This window comes from Pseudomyrmex gracilis, unplaced genomic scaffold (genome assembly GCF_002006095.1).
Source record: "Pseudomyrmex gracilis isolate BER0280 unplaced genomic scaffold, ASM200609v1 scaffold_1, whole genome shotgun sequence".
Classification (NCBI taxonomy): Eukaryota; Metazoa; Arthropoda; class Insecta; order Hymenoptera; family Formicidae; genus Pseudomyrmex; species Pseudomyrmex gracilis.
The window spans coordinates 1,947,148-1,968,148 of NW_018020585.1; the positions used below are offsets into that span (position 1 = coordinate 1,947,148).

Sequence of the window (21,001 nt, forward strand, 5' to 3'; positions counted from 1 at the left end):
ATTATTCTTTTAAATTATATGTAAGTACATATAATTTGTGAATAATTGTAAGATGACATTTTAGCTTCTACTTTTCTTTCTCCTCTCTACATACGTAGTTTTTATTTATGAAAACAAATATATTTGAAATTAAACAAAAATTACTTACTGTTTCTTATTATATATTTGAACATATTCTATAGATATATATTAATTTATCTACTTGTAGAAAAATACTCTATTATTTATATTTTATTACAAAAATATAGGAAGTAAAACATGAAATTTGTTTACAAAATTAATTAGTACATACTTGGAGATAAATAAAAGTTTTTCTTATTGAGAGAGTGTTACTTCACTCTTTCGATATATAGAACATTATGAATTTATTTATTTCACAAATATATATTTTTAAGTGTTTACATGTACATATGTATGTATATGTATAAATTGTATGTATGTGTGTACGTATATATAAACACCTGAAAGAGAGGAGGACCTCGGAAGAAAACTAGAACTTTCGCTTCCGTGGATCTCTGATTCCGTAACTGTTTCGAACTCACGCAGCACATATGTGGTTGAGTAATATAAACAGTATCCTTGGTGGAACTCATCTACATAAATGCCATCTCTCGCGTCCCGTGAAGTTTTATATCCCCGGCTGGAATTCCTGCCAATCTACTCCCTCCTTTCTCCGCGCTTATTCCGACACTCCGTTCCTGATCCGTATCTGCGATCCATACGTACGCCTTCGAGCTGTACGTTATACCTATGTGTTCGGTAGCGGACGCCGCGATCCGGTCTCGGACAGCGTGCAACGAATCGCGCTGGGTCAAGTATAACCGGTCCCGGAGGGGCCCTACGGGGCCCGCGCAGGCAGCAGGCAGTCTACCGATGCAGCTGGTTATCTCCGGTAGACTTCTCGGCACCGACCTGACACCGACGTGGCCAACAACTTAACCGCACCCAGTCGTCCCACGAAGAGATGACGGAATCCTAAGAACGTGTGTCTATATTATCGCAGATCGATATGGAAATTTAGTTGACGAAAACTGCGAAAAATTCTCTCTTGACATTGTCACAAAATCGCGGAAGTTTTAAAGAATTTAAAAATTATCGAAGTAGAGCTTCTCTTTTTTTTTCATTATTTGCTATCTCTTATGTTTCTTTTAGTGAGTCGTCTTTTTTTTTTAACGATCAAATATGTTCAAAAGAATCCGATTTCTTATATCAAAAATTAATATAAATTTTAAAATAGATAGAATTTTACATGTTTAACAAAATATTCTTAACAACACGTACGTATTTTGTTACTCAAAAATGTATTGTTGCTGCGTTATCTTAAAATTGATTGAAAAAATGATGATAAATCAATAACGATGAAAGTGATCAAAAACGATAAAATAATCAGCGAAGATAATCACTAATAACATCTCAAGAATCCACTTCACAAACACTCTCTCTCATTTCTATTGTGACTATCTTATCTAAATCTGTTCGTATACCTGTACAGGTCAATTAGTAAGAATTCATTTGCCTGAATATCTTCGAAGTAACTGAAACTTCGAAATATCGGTTGCGTTTTATTTATTTTTTTATTTATACAGATATGACAAAATTTCTCTACTTATCTACCAAAGAGTCATATATATAAATACTAAAAACTTGGTGTTATCAATTAAAATAAAACTAACATTGTGTTGTTGACACAATGTGGCAACAAAAAGAAAAATTTTTTTAAAAATTTTACTGATAGCACTCGAATGTTTTTAAGAGTTTTTCCGTGAAGAAAAAGCGGAGATAATACAAATTCGTAGTTAAATGTTTACTTGATATTCTTTGAACGTAAATTGATGTTTATCTTTCTTCGCGCCGCTCATCGCCTTCATCTGATATTTGCAGATTCAATTCACTTTCACCATCGGCCGCTAATCAGCTGCGCTTTTTACACTAAAAACAAAAAAAACAAAATACACTGATTATTCATTAATAATGGTTATTATACGATCTATTGAAGAATTTTATATCTTTTTCGAAATATGTATTAAAATACACGTCACAATTCTGAACGAAATAATTTTGGGAAATGCTTAAATAGTATTGATTATATATAAGTACGTATTCCTATTATAAATATTTATTGTACTAATATTACTAATATTACTAACAATTATATGTATGTATTAAATCATGTTATGTAATCTATCTTATACTATTCCACCAAAAAACTACGAAGAATGAACTATGGAACAGTGAAGAGGACGCAATATTTCTCGAAGAGGCATTACGCCAGAAATTGTGTAATCGCAATCGTTACACACATATAAATCTATCTTTGTCATTTGACGTTTTCAAGTCTGACTTCAATAATGCCGAGTATCTTGTTGACGCGAATAGAAACGCACGTGAGTTGAGAATATTTTCTGTTATTTATGAAAGAAGAAACTTTTACAGGCCTCTCTTGTACAGGCCGCCATCGCGTCCTCTAGACCTGGTCCACGATACCACCTCGTTAGAGAGTCGAGTTATCGGCGACCAGTCTTGGTTGCCAATCTTAACCGCGCCTATTCGTTCGTCAGAGGCGGTCCTACCTCTATGATCCAGGAACGTACAACTAACGAGTCATTCTTACTTCTCTCTTTTTTTTTCTTCAAAAGCGACGTAACTCTTCAATTTGCACGTGATTTTAATATTGCGCACTTTAGAAACGTTGATCGATCGGGGGGTTGATTTTTCTTATTTAATTCATTATATCTCAAACATCACACGCAACTGGATGTAAAATATTTTTTCACGCTGTTGAAATTAACGATAAACATTAGATAAATATAACTTTTAAACACACATATATATATAGAGCTTTTTTAATTAATATACTTTAAGAATCTCTTACTTTCTTATTACTACAAGATGTAACACTTCTCTTCGGGTCTCCGTGTTATGTGTAATAACTTCATTCATTCATTTCAATCAACTTCAATTTGCGCAACGAACTGGCGCTATAAACAAAACGAAACGACGTAACGTGTAAAGTTGCTCGTTTATATGTCACGAGTGAAGAAAAGCGAAGCGGGCGAAAGCAGAAGAGAGGAGAGAAGAGAATCGAGGTTGACGGTTCCCCCGGAAGTAGGACCCGAGCGGGCCTTGATACGGGCCTGGGAGGCGGTGAGCTTACTAGCGAGACGACTCGGGACGACGACTGGCATGGGCCAGACAAACAGACTGTTACTGGCATCGCGAGAGTCGCCAGGAGTCACCCACGGTGACCCTTAGTTCGTCGACGACGAGCGTACGCGTTGGTTTCTCAGCTGTGCCAATTTGTTGACAGATCCTTGACAACATCTTCGCGCGAACGTTCAACCGGATATCCGAGACCCGAGACTTCTCCGATCGAAGATTCCGCACCGATTATTCCGCTTCATCATCGCAGTAGATTCAATTAAGATCTCTTACCGTTTCTCTGCATATTATTTTTACGTACTGTTTCATCATTGCCGTCGAGTTATCGCATTTAAGCAAAAAAAAAAACGGAGTAACTTCGAAGTGCGGCGAAGCTGCCAATCCGTACCGCGCGCGATCGCGACAACGGAGGAGAATTCAACGGGAATAACAAGTGAAGTAGGTAAAAGATTCTATCATTCTCATCTGTGAACGGGCGCACAAGTAAACCGATTTCGAGATCGACTTTGCTGTGTGTTTCAAACTGATTCCCGTTCTTCCAGAAATTTGACAAGTGGTAACGAACAACACGTTTGACGTTTCTTCTGTGGCGAGCGAGTGCAACGCAATCCATTGCAAAAAAAAAAAAAAAAAAACGTCGAAGAGCGAAAAATATTAATTCGGCGAAAATGATGATCGTTCGATCCGATGGTAGATTCGAGTCGCTTTCGGAGAACGTGAAGATACACGTCGCAAAAGCGTGACCCGCGAAGAAAAAAAAAAAAAAGAAAACACCGCGCGGCGCATCAATAAGACGCAATGCACCGCAAATTTCTCACCTTCATCGAAGTCGTCGAATTCCGACATACTTGTGGCGATATAGATTCCTCGTTTAAATTGCGCGTTGACAGTTACGATCCGAACGATCGTTTGCTTCGGGAATTTCACGGTACCAGCGGGCAAAACAAGTTGCAACACGAGGTCACCAAGCCGCTAAGGACACTCGCGGACGACGAGGAGCGTTGGTCGTCGTAGTTGCGCGCGCGCACCCGATCTTCATTCCTCCTAACAGCAGAAATCGCAAAGCGCGCAATCACCGAGCATCAACGATCCATATCACGCCCGTTCGCTAGGATCGATCGATCGAGAGAGAAAGAAAGAGAGAGCGAGAAATCACCGTTACCCAAGATTCTCGACTGTCGTCGATCGTGCGATCGGATTAATATCGTGTATATATATCTACACATTCTAGATTTCGATCGCCACTCGGATCGGCGCGCACGCGCGCGCGAAACTTTCGATTGCGCTGTAACTCGTCAGTGATTTTCTGAACCGCTTGTGTTTCTCTCTCAAGTGCTCTCAGGATAAGAAATATGTGGAAATATTTCTAGAACATTTGTTCATTCTGTGTGCAAGTAGTGACACACACGTGTCTCGCCGCGGTGAAGGAATCGCAGCGACTGTCGAGAAGAAGCAGGTCGGAGAACTTTTCTTCGGATAAAAACAAGCGAAAGAAAGTGCGAGAAAGAAGGACGTTTCCGAGATCGCCGAAAAGATAGACGGCGAACGATCTCGTTGGCAATTGCAGAGTGTGTAAAAGAAAAAAAAACAACAAACCAAAAAAAAACGATAAAGAGAAAAACGTTTTATAATTATTAAACAGGACTTTAGCTTGTTTTTTGTTTTTTTTTTTTTTTAGAGCATCAAAATGTCAGTCAGTCCCATTTCCATTCTGTTGATCTTTGCGACGGTCCTCGGCGATCTTGCCAGTATCGGCAGCGCCGAGAGAATGAGCGGCCTTTACGTGGACAACGGGTTTGATCAGACCGTGGTCCACCGTGTGGTCACTCATCGTGAGAAACGCGAGGTGGAGCACGAGATTCTGAATCTGCTTGGGCTTCCGGATCGTCCGCGGAACACCATCGGCAAAACACCTCAGGTCAAGAGATCAGCGCCCAAGTTTCTATTGGACATTTACAAGAACGCCCTCGGCGAGGACGAAGAGGAGATACCAGTTGTGCGTTCGCGCAAGAGCAATTGTTCCGAGTTCAACCTCAGCGGGCAGGATCTAAAGGCGATCGATCAGAGCGACGTTATCATGAGCTTTGCGGCGCACAGTAAGTAAATTTCAAGTTGAAGTCCAATTACATGCGATTTGAAACATACTTGATATTTGAAAATAAAGGATCTCCGAAGATCTCTGCAGTTAACTGCGCAACGTTATATAGACGCGCTTCGAGCGATGATCACTGCGGTGCACGTGCACGAAAGTGCGCAGCGATACGGCGAGAAATCGGCGTGAAACATTGAACGAGATATATTCCGCGCGAGGGTGAGGTAAGACGAGAAGGAGGAGGAAGAGAGACCATCAGATTCCACGGAAACCCGTTACTGTCTCTCCCCTCTCTCTCTCCCATCTCTCTCTCCCATCTCTCTCTCTTTCTCTGTTCATATGTCCGGTTTTCTATTTCGTTGTCGTCGGGAACGGTGAGACGCGTTCTAGGCTGTTCGACGCGAAATGCGGCATGCATACAAATTGACAGATATAACGACAAGCTACATTCGTTATACGCGCGCGGAAGAATCAGGGCGACGCGAGATAGAGAGACGGGAGAAGAGAAGAGCACACACAGGAAACACATAAGAACACGAACAGTAGTAAAGAAAACAATGAAAAAAAAAAAAGAAAAAAAGAAAAAGAAAGGGAACGGAAAGAATCGATTTGGAACTGAATCACTGCATCAATCGCCAGGTAGCACACACATGTGCATAGACCATATATCTTCTGTACTGAAGTCTCTCTCTACTCCATCCTCCACCACACGTGTTCCGTGTGGGATACCCCTTGGGAAAGACGAGTCAATAAGTATCTCTTTTCCTCGCGCCACGGGCAGGTTAAAATGTCTCAACTTGGGGGCCCGAACTCGTCCTCTGTCTTTTGCTTCTTTTTTTTTTATTCTCTCGTTCTTCTTTCTCCCTGTGATCTTCCTTCCTCACGCGGCCAGGGCACGGCCCATACTGAGAAGCAGGCGCGCATAATACGGAATTATATGCCAAGATTAGGATGTCGAATTCTGGAGATAAATGAAAATCCGCGCTCAGAAGATCAGATCTTCTGTGTCTCAGTTCCGATCGCAGACACGTTTAACGACCGATGAGCACACGGAGATGGCGATATAGCTTTTTTTTTTTACGTCTTCATGAATAATCTTTTATCTTAATAAATATATTGATCATACACATATGTACACGTTCACGGAATTTCTCTCTCTCGTAACTTGCAATGACTGATTAATTTTTATTTATTTTACATATCGTGTTAGCTTTTTTGTCATTTATCATTCGACATCATCCCCTTCATCATCTCACGGAGGACTTAAACCACACGCACATGAGATTTATCTTCTGCTATCTCACGCATACGCGCGTAGAGAGACATGCACGTTCATACACATAAGAAGATATGCGAGAAGGAGGAGGCGATGGGAAGGCGCATCGCGGCAGCGGCCAGCGGAAAAAACAAAAACCACCGCTCGCCACAGAACGCTCCAAGACGGTCCCAAAAGCTATTTGGGACCACCCCGAGAGTCGAGGGGGCCCCGGCAATCTGGTACCGTTGGAATGTGACCGTCGGAACGAAAAACAAAACAAATTTTTATGTCCTCCCCTTCTCCTCCCGCCCTCTTTCGTCCTCCTGTCCGTATCCCGCCGCTCTTCTCTTCGGCAGAAGCATTAGGCATTACTTAGAGCAACCCCACCTCCCCAAGTTCTACCGCGAAAGAAGGGTATTTCTTCCCCTCCTACCTTACCTCCACTCTCGCAGGGCGGCAATCGCTTTGGCGGTCGGAGGAAGAGGTCGATTTCACGCTGCGAATTGTCCACGGCTCATTTCCAAGGGCCTCTTCAGAGGAGTTTAAATGGACACACACTAAGGGTCTTATTATCGACCGAAGTTTTCTCAAAGGAGAAGTTCCACTTTGCGATAACAGGAAGAATGTATACATTATCTTGTTCGGCGGAAAGATTAATCGTTTCTTCACCAAATGCACATTTTTTCGTGAAATAGTTTTGACTCGATCTCCATAAAGTTTTTGAACTAAGTATATCGATAAGATAAGAGCTTCCTTGAAATGTGAACGACCCGCGTTAAAAAGATCAAACATCTTGATACAAATACAAACTTGCAAAATTCGTTTAAATTTTGAGATCTCTCGCAACAATCGGTGTGTTACAACTAATTAGTTTTTTGTGATCTTCACTTTCAGTTCTTTAAAAACAGTTCTGTCTATATTTCAGCATTACGCGTTGCGTAAAGAAATTTTTTAATATTTTTCAATAAAATTTATTATTTCTGAAATCAAGTATGTTGAATACCATATATACTTAAGATACGGTTTTTTTGTTGTTGCGTAATTATCGTTAAGAATCACTCTTGTGAATGCTTCTCGAGCTGATCGCAGACTTGTAATTTAAAATAGATCATCACGTCCCCGGGGTGAGGCATGAACGTGGGAAGAGGCTTTGGTTCGACGTATCCGAAGTACCACCTGAAGAACAGATAATTGGCGCCGAGCTTAGGCTTTACCGCAGCCTGAATGACGTGAAGAATAAGAGAAGTCATGGATCCTATACGATCACGATATATCAAGTGTTGAAGATCGAGAACGGGTAAGGGATATATTTCTTTTCTTTTTTCTTCTTTTAATAAATAAACGTGACGTACACACATGAGAGAGAATATAAGAAATAATTTTTATTGTATTATTATATTGAAAATATTGAAAAACTTTGAATCACTTGAGAAATTTGAAGACCGTGTGTGTTGTGTGAAAAAATATCTTCTCTAACATAAGAGCAAGACAAAGAATGGGACTTCTTATCCGTTCGGTTTTACATCAAGGACATCTAGGTTAAACCACTTTCATGTTCCTTCGGGCATTTCTCGCAGTTTTTGACATCGTCATCGTATCCCTAATTAGAAGGTTCTTAATCCTTCGTCGAAGAATATCTCAGGTATTTATTCTACCTGTGCGAAAGAATGTTCACTCCAAGTACATTCTTTTCATCTCTTAGTCTTTCATTTGTTTTCCTCCTAATTTAGACAAAAATAAAGAATCTTTCGATTTTTACTTCTTATCATTTTATACATATACTCTTTTACAAAAATTTATATATCGAATAAATTTACTTATAAAAAATAATTCAAAATTACAACAACTTGAGGATTTCGCAAATTAAGAATTGTCTTCTAGAATATTGGAGTCAGAAGACAAATAATTGACGAATGAAACCGAAAGTTACATCGCAATTCTAATGTAATTAACTAGACATTAGTGAACATTTATTTGGAGCTTAATCTTGAAGTTCAAAAAAAACAAAATAAACATGGCGAGTTATAATCCGGGAGGGTAAACCTTCTCTACGCCGGCGGTAAACGGCGACAGCCTGTCTAGAAACGCTCTATCTCTAATGGATGTGGCGCTCCATCGCCAACCATGAGTCACGAGACGCTCCGTCGCTGTTAATGGTCGTTGTAACTGTTTTTAGTGCTCTTTTTTAAGTATTCTTTACATCAATTTAAAAACAATTCATATTTTACAGACCGTTAGGTCTTGCATTAAGGTTTCTCTCACTATTCAAGTTGTACGGAAGTCTGTAATTGCCTTTTAATTTGTGTTTCATATTATTTGCCTGTTAACAAGAGTAACTAAATGGAATAATCAGTCTGATTATCAGAAATTTCCTTGATTTCAATTAAGTTTTTTTTTTTATACATTTTAACTTTATTTACTTTCACTACTTTCTCCGTTTCTTTTTTTTTTGTGAAGTTTCACGTCAGCAATTTGACAACGAATATATCCTAGAAAATCATTGAAAATTCAATAAAGGCCACTTCTGTCTTAAAGAAACTTATAATACAATCAGCTTGATGTAATTGTAAATTTTATCTGTTTGCAAAGTTTCCTTTTATCGCGACAGCCGGTCTCTTTAGTTCTTCAGACATTGAGTTGTTGTAAATCTCAGCGCATTTTTGTGTCTCAAGACCTTTTCGGCGCTGCGACCTGAGCCTGACCGATATACAGGCTCCGACAGGAAACGTTATTCCGTAAATTGAGGTAAATTAGCTGTAGTAGACGGGGCTAACAGGCTCTCTTCGTGTTCTTCGTCTCGTCTGCCTACGCAGTTGAGCTCGATCTGTTTCTCCTCTTCTTATCCGTTCGTCGGCACTTTCGACTCTTTCCGTCAAAGTCAAACTATGCGTGACGCATCTTCCACCTCCTCCTCTTTCCCTCTTCGTCTTCGTTGCGAGACAAGCTGGCGACTCGTTGCTTTCGTAATAGGAGTTGTTCGAGGTACATCATTACGACTATGAATGCAGAATCTCAACGATAAACGTTATCAAACGAGTAAACGTTACCACACGTTTCTCGAGTTACAACCCAAGTTATAAGAGTAAAAATTGCGATAACATGTGGTAACAATCGTTCGCGGAAGCAAATACAAATAAAAACTGTAGAAATTTTTTATTAGACTCAAAAATAAGATTATTCGGTAATGTAACAAAACATTTTTCAATTTCCGCGTGTTATCGAGTAAGAAATCATTGAATATTTATCAGAGAAGAACACGCTCAGAGAGTCTCACAGCTCATTTGATTATATGATAATCGATCCGCGGAAAAACGATTAAAAAAAAACTGGTCGGTTAGGTGCTGCGAAGATTATTTGCTTAACGAACAATGATCGGCGTGTTTCCTCGATGAAGTCTTATTGACGAGAGACACGCGCGACTTCACGATTAATTAGAGATTACAATCCGAGGAATCACAGCGAGGTTTCGCATTGAGACGTGTGCGTGACGGGAGATTAGTGTTGCTGAAGATGCAGAATATTTGCTTTCCGTTGCGTGCACGCGCTCAATGAATGAGATTAAACTAGGATCTACTATCTGTCAATGTACTGAAATAAAACACATGTACGTGTGCTATTTCCTCTCGCAATCCATTAAAATCTAAAAAAAAAAAACATAAGTAAATTATATTATTTGAACGCTATTAAAAAAACGCTTGAAACTATTTAAAATATTCTCAAATATGTAGAAAGAACTTAAAAACTGTTTTACCTGAACGAATTCTTTACACAAAGATAATAAAGATATGTACAGAAAAAAATAAAGATAAGAAAAAGATTAAATAATTACATAAAGATATATACAGAACTTTGTGTTGTATATTTTAACTTTAGAACTCGGGAATTGCAATACATCGATGCCGTGAATACTACGACCAGCAAGGAGGGTTGGCTAACTTTAAATGTCAGCGAGGCTCTCGATCATTGGATAAAGTTTCCTGATGAAAATCGAGGACTATATCTCTCCGTGCATCCCGCCGATCGCTTGGGTAAGTTATTTTTAAGATTATAGTTTACTTTCTTTACGTTTTTTTTATTATAGTATTTATAAAACGATTATTATTCGATTATTAAAAATGGAATATGTAAGAATAATATTTCTAAAACAACAATTGTTTCTGCAGATAAGACATTTGTAAGAAAAGCATCGTTTTCACACGCGCTTACGGATGAAATCGCGAGATTATTTTATCAACCACATTTCCGTTCAAACTTCACAGTTTTGATTTCCTGGAAATAACGTACTAAATATAGAACAGCTTCGAGCTTGATATAAATGCGTACGATGTTTATTGAGATTGGTCGAGAGCGCGAAAACGGAGAGAAGTTTTGGTTTTCTCACTTTAGAAATCATAATCGTGTGCGAATAATATGTTTTGTCAGCTATTACACGTCATTCATCGCCGACCAGTTTCTCGTGGTTAACAATCATTCTGTCGGAGCGCGCGCTAGTTGAGGTAATAGCGAAGACGACAAAATTACTTGACACAGAACTTGAATTTGCTCGACACGCGCGATTATGTCTTTCCGTCGGCTTCGAGAATTCTGCCGTGCGCCTGCCCCGCGCATCGGCGCGCATTCCTTAACAGTGCGCAAAGTGCAACTGCAGCGGCAGGTGTCCACTGCAATCACGGCAAATGCGCATTCCTGCCGGTCAATTTACTAGCTTTCTCGGACTCGCGCTCTCGGAGCTCACGCTACACTGACGATGGCGAATATCCGCGAATGCTCGATCATATTTGTATGCGAACGCGTGAGAAACACTATAAGTCCCCTCCGCACATCGATGCACACATTCTCTCATTTCGAAACAAATAAATTTTTTATCGAAAAATTCAATTTTATTTCTCAGCAATTTATTCAAAGATCGCATTAGATATGTAAATAAATTCGTCAAATTTAATATTTTTCTCTTGCTTCCTTAATGAGAAAAGAGATGATTTTTATAGATTAGCGCTGTGTCAAATATGTGATCACTATCACGTGAGAAATTAAAGATGATCTAAAATAATTTCAAAAATCGGCATTTTAATAATATTATTTTCTTGTTTGTTGCAAATACCTTTTCTAATTTCTCCTTCATCGAAACACAATTTTTTGCTGTTTGAAATAAACCCTTGTGTTTGTTACTCTAGAATAGATATATTTTTATATATCTTATCCTATTTTATCTTTATATATATTATCCTAACTGCGTCTCTGCAACAAAAAATGTACGATAACGAATAGGGGCTCATTTTGAAAGATAAAGATCATACGATAGTGAAAAAGAACATGGAAAAAGTATTAATGAAAAAATATTGTCAAAATGACCGGTTTTGAGATTGTTTTATCTTTTTTACATCCCGACGCGTGATTTTGGGAACAAATTTAAAATCCATAAAAATCACTTTTTTTTCACTAAAAGGCAAAATAATGCGTCGCACAGTGTAATCAATCAACATTTGATTGAATACAAATGTTTCACAAAATTTCCAAAAGTTTATGATTTTCTGGAATTTTCCAAAGTATTATAATTAAAAGCGCGGTTGAAAAGCGCGTTGGAAGTGAATGTCTAAGATAAGCCGGCTGACTTTGCGCCGAGATTCTTGATTCTTTAGCGTTCAATATTCATGAAGGCTGACTATTAATAATCTCGTGAGACGTAGGCCATTCTAATAAACACGCAAATATACCCAACACACAAATACATATTACTTACGAAGAAGATTCGTTGTAATTTGTGAAATCTTCTGTGTCTTCACGTCTAACAATATTTTAATAAAACTGTCAACTATAGGTTTTTTTCTTTTTGCTTTATTTTAGAATAAAATTCTTTGCGATATATTATTATATTTATATTTTTTCTTTAATTATATATTTTTTTTCTTGATTACCGGAGCAAAATTAAGCTTTCTCATCTTTTTACACTATCCCAAAAGAGAAAAAATTGCTGATACGTCGTCCACTTACATTTATCCTTCGAATTACTATGCGTAGTGCACGAAATGAGACCAGAAGATGTTGGAATTGTGGGATTTCGAGGTGATCCCGATAAGCAACCTTTCATGGTGAGCTATTTCAAGACCTCGGGCGTAAGGGAGTCCAAAATCCGACAAAAACGCGATGCCAGAAGGAAGAAAAAGAGCGAATCCACCGCAAATTGGGATCACAAGAGTAATCCTTATACCTTACTCGGTAAAAAATCACATATAGATTATTTGTTATAATCTCAATGCAATCAATATTAGCATATCTCACTTAAATTTCATTACACTATCATTATTAAGAGTTAGTGAAATTTGCACAAATAGAACGAATTATTTATATTCTAATAAAAAAAATATAGGAGCAACAAAAGTAGAAAAATAACGAAAAAATATATATTTTTTTACAGAAAATAGTAACGTGCAATATCACTCACGAACTTGCAAGATTCAAACGTTATATGTCAGCTTTCGCGACTTGCAGTGGCAGGTAAGCCAGATTAATTTCATATCACATGCTTTTTTTTTGATACTCTGTAATACAATGTTTTGATTAATATTTATTCCGTAGGACTGGATTATTGCACCGGATGGATACGACGCGTATTACTGCAGCGGAGAGTGTAATTTCCCACTGAACGCTCACATGAACGCAACCAACCATGCGATAGTCCAAACGCTAGTGCACTTAGTAAGTCCGGGTAAAGTGCCCAAGCCTTGCTGTGCTCCCACCAAACTTTCTGCCATTTCCGTGCTGTACTTCCTAGATGAGAGCAACGTTATCCTTAAAAAATACAAAAACATGGTTGTCAAGAGCTGCGGTTGTCATTAAAGTAACTCCGTCAAATAATTAATTAATCCTACTCTTTGGAATAGAAATCTTCTTGAATTTAAATTTGAGAAGAAACCATATAGAAACATATTTTACACACATGACTGTCAAAAAAACTGATAAATGTTACTGAATATTGTACATTGTTTTTGACAAAAGTTTTAAAAAATTTTATTTTCCTACAAATAGTCTAGCTTATTATTGTTTAACCCACAACTACTATTAGATATGTATGTTACAGTAAAAGCATGAAATCAATAATTTTATAGAATAACTAGAGTAAAATTGTGTATGCATTTTACTAATTGATCGTGTTCAGCGGAATTCAGCGTTTTGTGTTTATTGTCTGTGAATGGCCTATTGCTTTAGATATATTGTAAATGTGAAAGTATATGCCAGTAACAAGCAATAATCAAAAAGCGGTTGTCAAGCGTTACGTTCTGCGGCCATTTATATCAATGTGTGTTATTAAAAACAAATTGTTATTAAAAGACAAGAGCACTCGACAGTAGCACTTACTTAATTGTATGCACTATTTTAGTAAAAGTGTACAAAATATTACACTACGTGTATTACTAACGTAATAAAAGATGCAAACCTTTGTATAAAGTTGCGAATGCGTTTATAGGCGGACACGTCTCCGCTTCACAAAAATTTAAATTCAATCATATCAAGTCTAAAAAGCGATTATAAGATAATATATATATATATATACATGTTAAATATTAATATATGTATATTAATATATATATGTATATTGATATATGTATATTAAATATGAACCAAAATTCCGTATTTTAATTAATGTCAAAATTGCATGCAGTTTAATTATAAAAAATTTGTTATGCAACAAATATTAACAATTGCACGCTTTTACTGGGAAAGATTTTAGGATTAAGTCATCTCGTTTTCGTAATTAATCGACTATATTCCGGTTGAATTTGACTGGCAAAATTGATTTAATTCAAGAATCAATATTTTTTCAGTCATATCTATGATTACCAAATAGATTTTTTAATTTATGACAAGTGTGAGCGGAATAACTGTAATTAAGCGTAAATTATTAATAATTAAATTTGTATTATCGCGTATTAGTCACGTAAGAATGTATAAAAGGGAACAATTATTATATAATTTATGATGATTCGCGTACATCAGTTTTGTACTATCATTGTAAATATACTTTTGTATATATGTTTTTCTACTACATATACATCTTATGTGCAAATACAAAAATAAACTAAAACTACTTATTCTCTATCCATCCAAGAATCAGGCCGGAGACACGTGGAAAAACTTAAGCAGTGAGCAAATAAAATAAACAGCAATTTTTGGATAAAATTCGTATATAAAATAATAAAACTTGGAGCGTAATCACGTGCGGACCGAAAAATAAGAAAAGAATTATGACGAGCACCTTTTAAGTAGTAATCAAAATGTCCAATCGTAGTTACTGTCTTTTTATCAAGTAATTATCAGATGTTTTTCAGAATATTTGTGAAATGATCAATTCTATTTGCTTGCTGCTTAAGTTTTTTCGGACGTGTTTTGGTTTTATTTCATTATTTTATGCTTTATTAGTCTTTTTAAATGAAACTTTGTAGACTTGGAAAAAATTACATGTCAAAATAAGAGTAACAAAATTTACTCAATTTATAATACATTTCTAGAAAATATATATAAAAATACTTGAGTACACTACAGATACATAACTATAGGTACGTAACTATATATATATATACATATGTGAAGTTTATCAATAAATTTCTTTAAAGTAAAGATTTGCTTATATATATATATATGTTTTTTAATATATTGATATAAAATCAAACTTTATATCACTATATAAAAGTAAAAAAAAATAAAAATGTTCATTGAGCACATTTTTGTAAAATTTTACTAACAAATGTTTATAAAATCAACAACACATATATATATAAACATAAAAATTCAATTTCACTGTAATAAAACGAGATCTTCATTTTATGTATAAAATATAAAATACACATATTTTATCATATAAAAACTAGAAATTTACTCTTATATAAAAATATATACATATATGAGTAGTCAGAAACAATCATGAAAAGCAAATAAATTGTGACTGTATGTTGTATTCTCATCAGACTCTTGTTATGCATTTGATATTTTTTTTTTGTTCTTTATATATTCGAAAACAACAAACAACTCACGGTAAAATTGTGATAAAATCTGATTTAGTTCTACATAGATCATTTACACGTCATCGCATATACATTTACTTACTTTTCTTCTCTTCTTATGGCTTTCGGAACGCGCTAATAATTTGTTCTAATTATAAGTAAACATTTGTTATAAGAACAACAATATCTATATCTTAAAATTTGTGACATCTAAATTCTTATCACTGTGTAAATTTGAGATTTTTCCTATCAATCATATTAATCACAACCACTGATTTATCTCATCCTTTTTTACATATATGTATATTATATAAACCTTACTATTATTATCACATACTGTACTTTTTGTTGGCTCGGTTATTTATGACTTATCAGAGAAAAAACAAATATTGTTTAAAGCACAGGTTTTTGGATGAAACATTTTGGTTAGACCTCTGGGGTCCAACTAGAAAGGTAAAGTTGTGCTCAAAGAAATGACACTCAAGTGTGATTAAAGTAATGTAAAGCTTAAAGATGATGTTACAGTACTTATGATGGATTCTAAAGAAGATGTGCCTTATTGAACCTATAGCAAAGCTATTATTTATGAAAGAACATGAAGCAGAATTGACGACTCTAGATCTTTCAGGATTACATAATCTTGGCAATATATGCTATTTAAATGCAAACAGTACAATGTCTAAAAACTGTGCCAGAGTTACAAGAAACTTTGAAAGCTTTTTCAAAGTGATTGGTTGGAATCTACATCTCCTGATCATTTATTTATATTTGCGTCAACAGCGGCATTAAGAGATTTGTATAATAATAAGAACAAGAACAATCAAAGACGCTACTTGTACAAATGTTACATCTTGCATTCTCTAGATTTGCTGAAAAGACTGAACAGAGTGTTTTCCAACAACAAAATGCGAATAAATGTTTGACGGAGTTGATCAGAATGCTGCAACAAAAATTTATCTCCGAGGAACAAACTTCTACGTATTAGAAAATGACAGTTTTAGCTTACGAGATATCAAACAGTTGTTCCTCTTGTCAATCAAATCGAACTGTCATTCCTTGCTACTCAATATCACACACAAAATGCATTCCGCAACTACTTGTATACACACACAAGAATCGTACACAATGTAATAATAATAGTAACATTACGTCATTTCACTAAATATAGCTGCAACAAAGTAGTCGAATTTATCTTTTAAACTTCTTAAGTTCAACTTTCCATTTTCGTCACACCGTTATACTTTAGAATTCTTTTTTTGACTATCCATAAAATATTATATCTACAAAGCTGAATCCAGGTCGCAAATTAATGAATCTAAAAGTAGAAAATCTTACTTAAACTTTCTTTTATCGAAGAATTGAATTTAAATTATAATGTATGTTTATTTATACGTAAATAAAAATATTTCGCATATATATCCAACGTTTGGTTCTTACTGGCCGTATTATTTTTCTTAAACAGTTATATATCTAAATAATTTTGTATGATCTTTAATTTATATATTTAAAAAGAACAGTTCACCTATTTTTTTCTTGTTGCTGTATGCGTATTCTATCCTGTTTTTTTATATACTTGGTTGTACTAGTAAGACATGTACTGTCCGTACTATTGGTACTGCACATAGCAATCTTTGTTACAACAGAACCATTCTCAGAACTTAACATTAGCTTATAAGAATTAGGAGCCGAATTACCTGTGTAACCAATCTGTAACAGACACTTTTGATTTTATTAATATTGAAGTATGTAATGTTGTGCATAGAGATTGAATAGTTTTACTTGTACTGAAATCGTATATAATCCGCTCTTGTTTATTTCAATTGTCTTTTGTTCCTCAACTAAATGAAAGTTCGTAAACTCAAATGGATTGTTTACTTCGTAGACGCTCTTCATCCATGGCCCAATCAAACCTAAAACATATAAAAGAGAGAAAAATATTCTATTTACTTAAGTAATTTAGCTTATTAGATACGTATTTAATTTGCAATGTCTTAATACAATTTTGATTAATTATATTGTTCTTACCGTCATCTTTGATATGCATTTCTGGTATTGCACCATTAAATTTAGCTACCATTACACCTGTAACACAGAAACTAAACTTAGTTTCTGATTTTTTTTTTTAACGTAAAAATACATTAAACTGTGAACTTCAATTGACTAACGCGCACAGTTTAATTTACTTCTAAAACATAAACAAGTAATTTAGAAAACATCAAAATTTATAATGACAAAAAGACGACCATTGGTTCTCCAACGCTTGTTTCTCCTGTGTTTTTTCTGATTTTTGGTGCCTTTATGTGATCTTTTATTTTTTCTATTCTTCCTTCGTATTCTTACTCGCTCGTCTTCCAAATAAAATGTTTCATCATTCCTTTTTTCATATTCTAAATACAATGATAACGTAATATTGTTGAAATTGCGATCAGAGGGAATTGAAGAGCTTTACATAGAATGAATAATGTAGAAATAAGAAGTTGAAAATTTAAAAATAGAAATAGAAACTCACCAGAGTTATTAGTGTTTTTCTTTTGATAAATCTGGACGGTTTTATTATCATTCTTAGACTCCAATAATTTTGTGTTTATCTAAAAATATAAAAAAAACTATAAGTATTACATTCAACACCGCATTTGCGCACTTTTCAAAAAATACATATGTATGTATATAATTTATGGATTACATATATGAATATAATTATGATTTTCTAAACACAACAATATTACATATAAAATGTTTCTCTCATGTGTTAGATCGCATGTGCAAACAGCGCGACAATTTGGTTTTTTGATTTTCAAATCGCGCAATTAGCCAAGAATTTTTTTTGCTCACGTGCAATCTAACACACGAAAAGAGCATCATAAGCAACACATTATCTGCACTACAGTTATTTTATTAATTTTTTTACCTGAACATCAACGGCTTCTCTTTTCTCTCTTCCCACTTCCAAGTTTATGTTTTTTTCAACTTGTTGTGAAGCTACTATTTGGAATAGTACGCAAAGTATAAAACTTGTAACGAAAAACTTAACCGTCAGAGCTTTCAGTAATAGAGAACTATTCATTCGTACAAAATTGATTCTTTGAACAGTAGGGTTCAATTTGTATAATTTGATGCGCATATAGGATGAACGCATCTTACAATTACAGTTATCCTTTGTAAATATTTATAATTTCTCCCAATGTATTAAAATAATTTTAATTGTCTTAAATAGAAAAATCTCGTTGATTCAGAAGTTGTTGTCAAGGCTGTTATCTGAAATATATTTGCAGTATGTAATAATGCGCGATTTTTGGGCTTGTATGCATGTGTGTGTGTAATAACAACGTGCGTACGTGCGTGTACATGAATAATATACTTTAAGTAAATTATCTAAAACGCAGGTTTATTAAAAAAAAAAAAAACATTTTTAAGATGAGATTACTTTCGACTCGAGATTTCTGTTAAAACATGTTTTCATCTATTCATATTTAAACTGAAAATTCTCACAACACGAAATGTACATTTGCGTGATCGTCCTAACAAATATTATATGACAAATATTTTCTTTTTCTCCTATTCAATTTATTGATTGTCTGTTGACGAGTCGAATTCAAACGAGTCATTTCAAACAGTCGGAAAACAACAATCGACGATTAAACATGTAATGCTGAGAGAAATCGGAAGGTTCTCGCATCGTTGAGAGACAAGACGCGCGAAAGATTTTACGCGCTCCGAAACAGATTAAATATTGTTAACAATTGTTAAATGTATAAATTTTAATTAAACTAAGAATCTTTTAAGTGTAATAATTCGATTTATTTAAATAAATAATTCTGAGATCCTACAAGAAAATCCTACCTATGTTTATTTCATAAGCGTGTATATTCAACCGGTGTGTATTCAAGAGGAAAACTCTGAGATATATTTGTATACGCTAAGAATCTTCAAAAGTAAAACTCTCAAATGTATTTGTATATATCCTAAGAATCTTCAAAAAGTTGTCAAAGAAAATGTAAGATATATAGCACAGGTGCAAGAAAACCAGTTTCTTTGAAAGAAACCATTTTAATATTCAAATCTTCTGACCTGAACGGTACTCTGTGTACGTGTGCTTAGTCGTCATTTTTTTAGAAAGAAATGGACTTGGCAGATAATATTTGAGTGCACTTTACAAAACCATTAAGATAATAATTTTTTTCTAAAATTATCTTACTTCTCTGTATTTGTACATAGTTTTGTGTGTACGTGTTATGTTATAGCAGTCTCTCACTCAACAAAATAATTGAATAAATACGCGATTAGAATTATATATATACGGTTGTTATGATTTCTATGTTTACTCAACATTTAATTGAAACACATAAACAGATAAGGACAGAGAGAGAGAGAGATAAAAAACGAAAGAATTTTATTTAAAAATTCTTTCAATAAATTTATAGTGTTATTTTAGAATTACAACACTACACACACACACATGCCCCCCCCCCCCCGTCTTCATATCTTTTCTCTATTGTACAAATATATGCTTCTTTTACACCAATCGAGATAAGAAAATATATAATAACAAACTGTCTTCAACAATAAATAAAATAACTTATCATTCATTGTGTCATACAAGTTATACATTTTTCTTATGAAAGCGAGTCTTTGAAATTTTGTTGGATCCGTTACTTTGAATAGAAATATTGTCCATTTCGAAAGTGAAAAATGTGTGTGATGAGTTTGCAGGTGCATTGAGCATCTGACAGAAGTTTCATAATTAAAACAAATGAAAAAGTGCGCTTACCCAAATGATCTTCCCGTTAATTTTCTTTATATAGATAAAAAGCCAGAGACGACACGCGTCACATAGATCATCGACCGCAATTATTCACTTGATTCTCGTTTACTTCATTTTCCACACACCACTTGCTCCGTGAGACCCGCCCGAATAGAATGCGCGGCAGAAATCTTTTGTTTACTTACGAGTCCCTCCGACACAGAGTAGTCTTGCGATTGCAACGCCACGTTGTGGTCAGCGCAAATGCTGCTGTTAAATCATTAGCAAGATATTTGCAATGCGATGTATATACGCTGCTGAATGTCACCACCGTGACGTCAACAAACGGAAACGAAAGTAAAAACCATTGTTGCAGCTGTCGTATGAAAAAGATCGCGACTTCTTTTTTTCAATGAGGATGTTTTTGCAAAGCACAAGCATACCACGTGCGTGCGCGCGCAGATTTACACGATACTCATCTAGGCACAAAAATCTACTCTGTCATCTCTTCTTGTTTCCGTTCTTTTTTTTTTTTTTTTCTTAATACATACATCTGTTTTAATATCTCTTCAACAATTGCACAAAGCTCTTTCATCATCTTTAAAATCGACGAAATACTGAAAGTATTCAGTATACAAAAAAACACTTTTGTAACCGTACGTCGTGACTTGAGATAATTGAAGAATATTGACGTTATCGACTGTTTCCGTTCTATGTATCACAGATTCGATTTGTACCACAGCTGAAGTCGA

General features: G+C 35.1%; 2 protein-coding genes and 1 long non-coding RNA gene across 9 annotated transcripts; 1 reads left to right on the top strand and 2 right to left on the bottom strand.

Moving 5' to 3' along the window:
• Nucleotides 1-422: 422 nt before the first annotated feature.
• Nucleotides 423-3,242, bottom strand: LOC109852331. Of its 2 annotated transcripts, none has more exons than XR_002249996.1 (5): nucleotides 3,155-3,242; nucleotides 2,873-2,978; nucleotides 2,612-2,775; nucleotides 1,809-1,929; nucleotides 423-975 (listed from the first exon to the last, which is right to left on the bottom strand). It is a non-coding gene; the product is annotated as an uncharacterized LOC109852331 (long non-coding RNA). The 2 variants fall into 2 exon arrangements; XR_002249995.1 differs by having other exon boundaries at nucleotides 2,432-2,775.
• On the top strand, nucleotides 3,207-13,734 carry LOC109852305 (protein 60A). 5 transcript variants are annotated; one of them, XM_020423349.1, is made up of 7 exons: nucleotides 3,207-4,727; nucleotides 4,838-5,255; nucleotides 7,617-7,806; nucleotides 10,383-10,537; nucleotides 12,528-12,725; nucleotides 12,925-13,004; nucleotides 13,086-13,734. In XM_020423349.1, exons 2-7 carry the CDS (start codon nucleotides 4,847-4,849, stop codon nucleotides 13,344-13,346), a joined length of 1,293 nt encoding a protein of 430 aa, XP_020278938.1. In that variant the 5' UTR covers nucleotides 3,207-4,727; nucleotides 4,838-4,846; the 3' UTR covers nucleotides 13,347-13,734. The 5 variants fall into 5 exon arrangements, with proteins under 5 accessions (XP_020278938.1, XP_020278954.1, XP_020278972.1 ...); XM_020423365.1 differs by having other exon boundaries at nucleotides 3,207-3,601; nucleotides 3,702-5,255; XM_020423383.1 differs by having other exon boundaries at nucleotides 3,207-3,601.
• Nucleotides 13,735-15,255: 1,521 nt separating this feature from the next.
• On the bottom strand, nucleotides 15,256-21,001 carry LOC109852828. Of its 2 annotated transcripts, XM_020424359.1 has the most exons (9): nucleotides 20,277-21,001; nucleotides 18,417-18,763; nucleotides 18,018-18,096; nucleotides 17,752-17,895; nucleotides 17,534-17,590; nucleotides 17,288-17,418; nucleotides 17,203-17,215; nucleotides 17,031-17,123; nucleotides 15,256-16,823 (listed from the first exon to the last, which is right to left on the bottom strand). In XM_020424359.1, exons 2-8 carry the CDS (start codon nucleotides 18,642-18,644, stop codon nucleotides 17,074-17,076), a joined length of 702 nt encoding a protein of 233 aa, XP_020279948.1. In that variant the 5' UTR covers nucleotides 18,645-18,763; nucleotides 20,277-21,001; the 3' UTR covers nucleotides 15,256-16,823; nucleotides 17,031-17,073. The 2 variants fall into 2 exon arrangements, with proteins under 2 accessions (XP_020279948.1, XP_020279941.1); XM_020424352.1 differs by having other exon boundaries at nucleotides 15,257-16,823; nucleotides 17,031-17,215; nucleotides 20,277-20,954.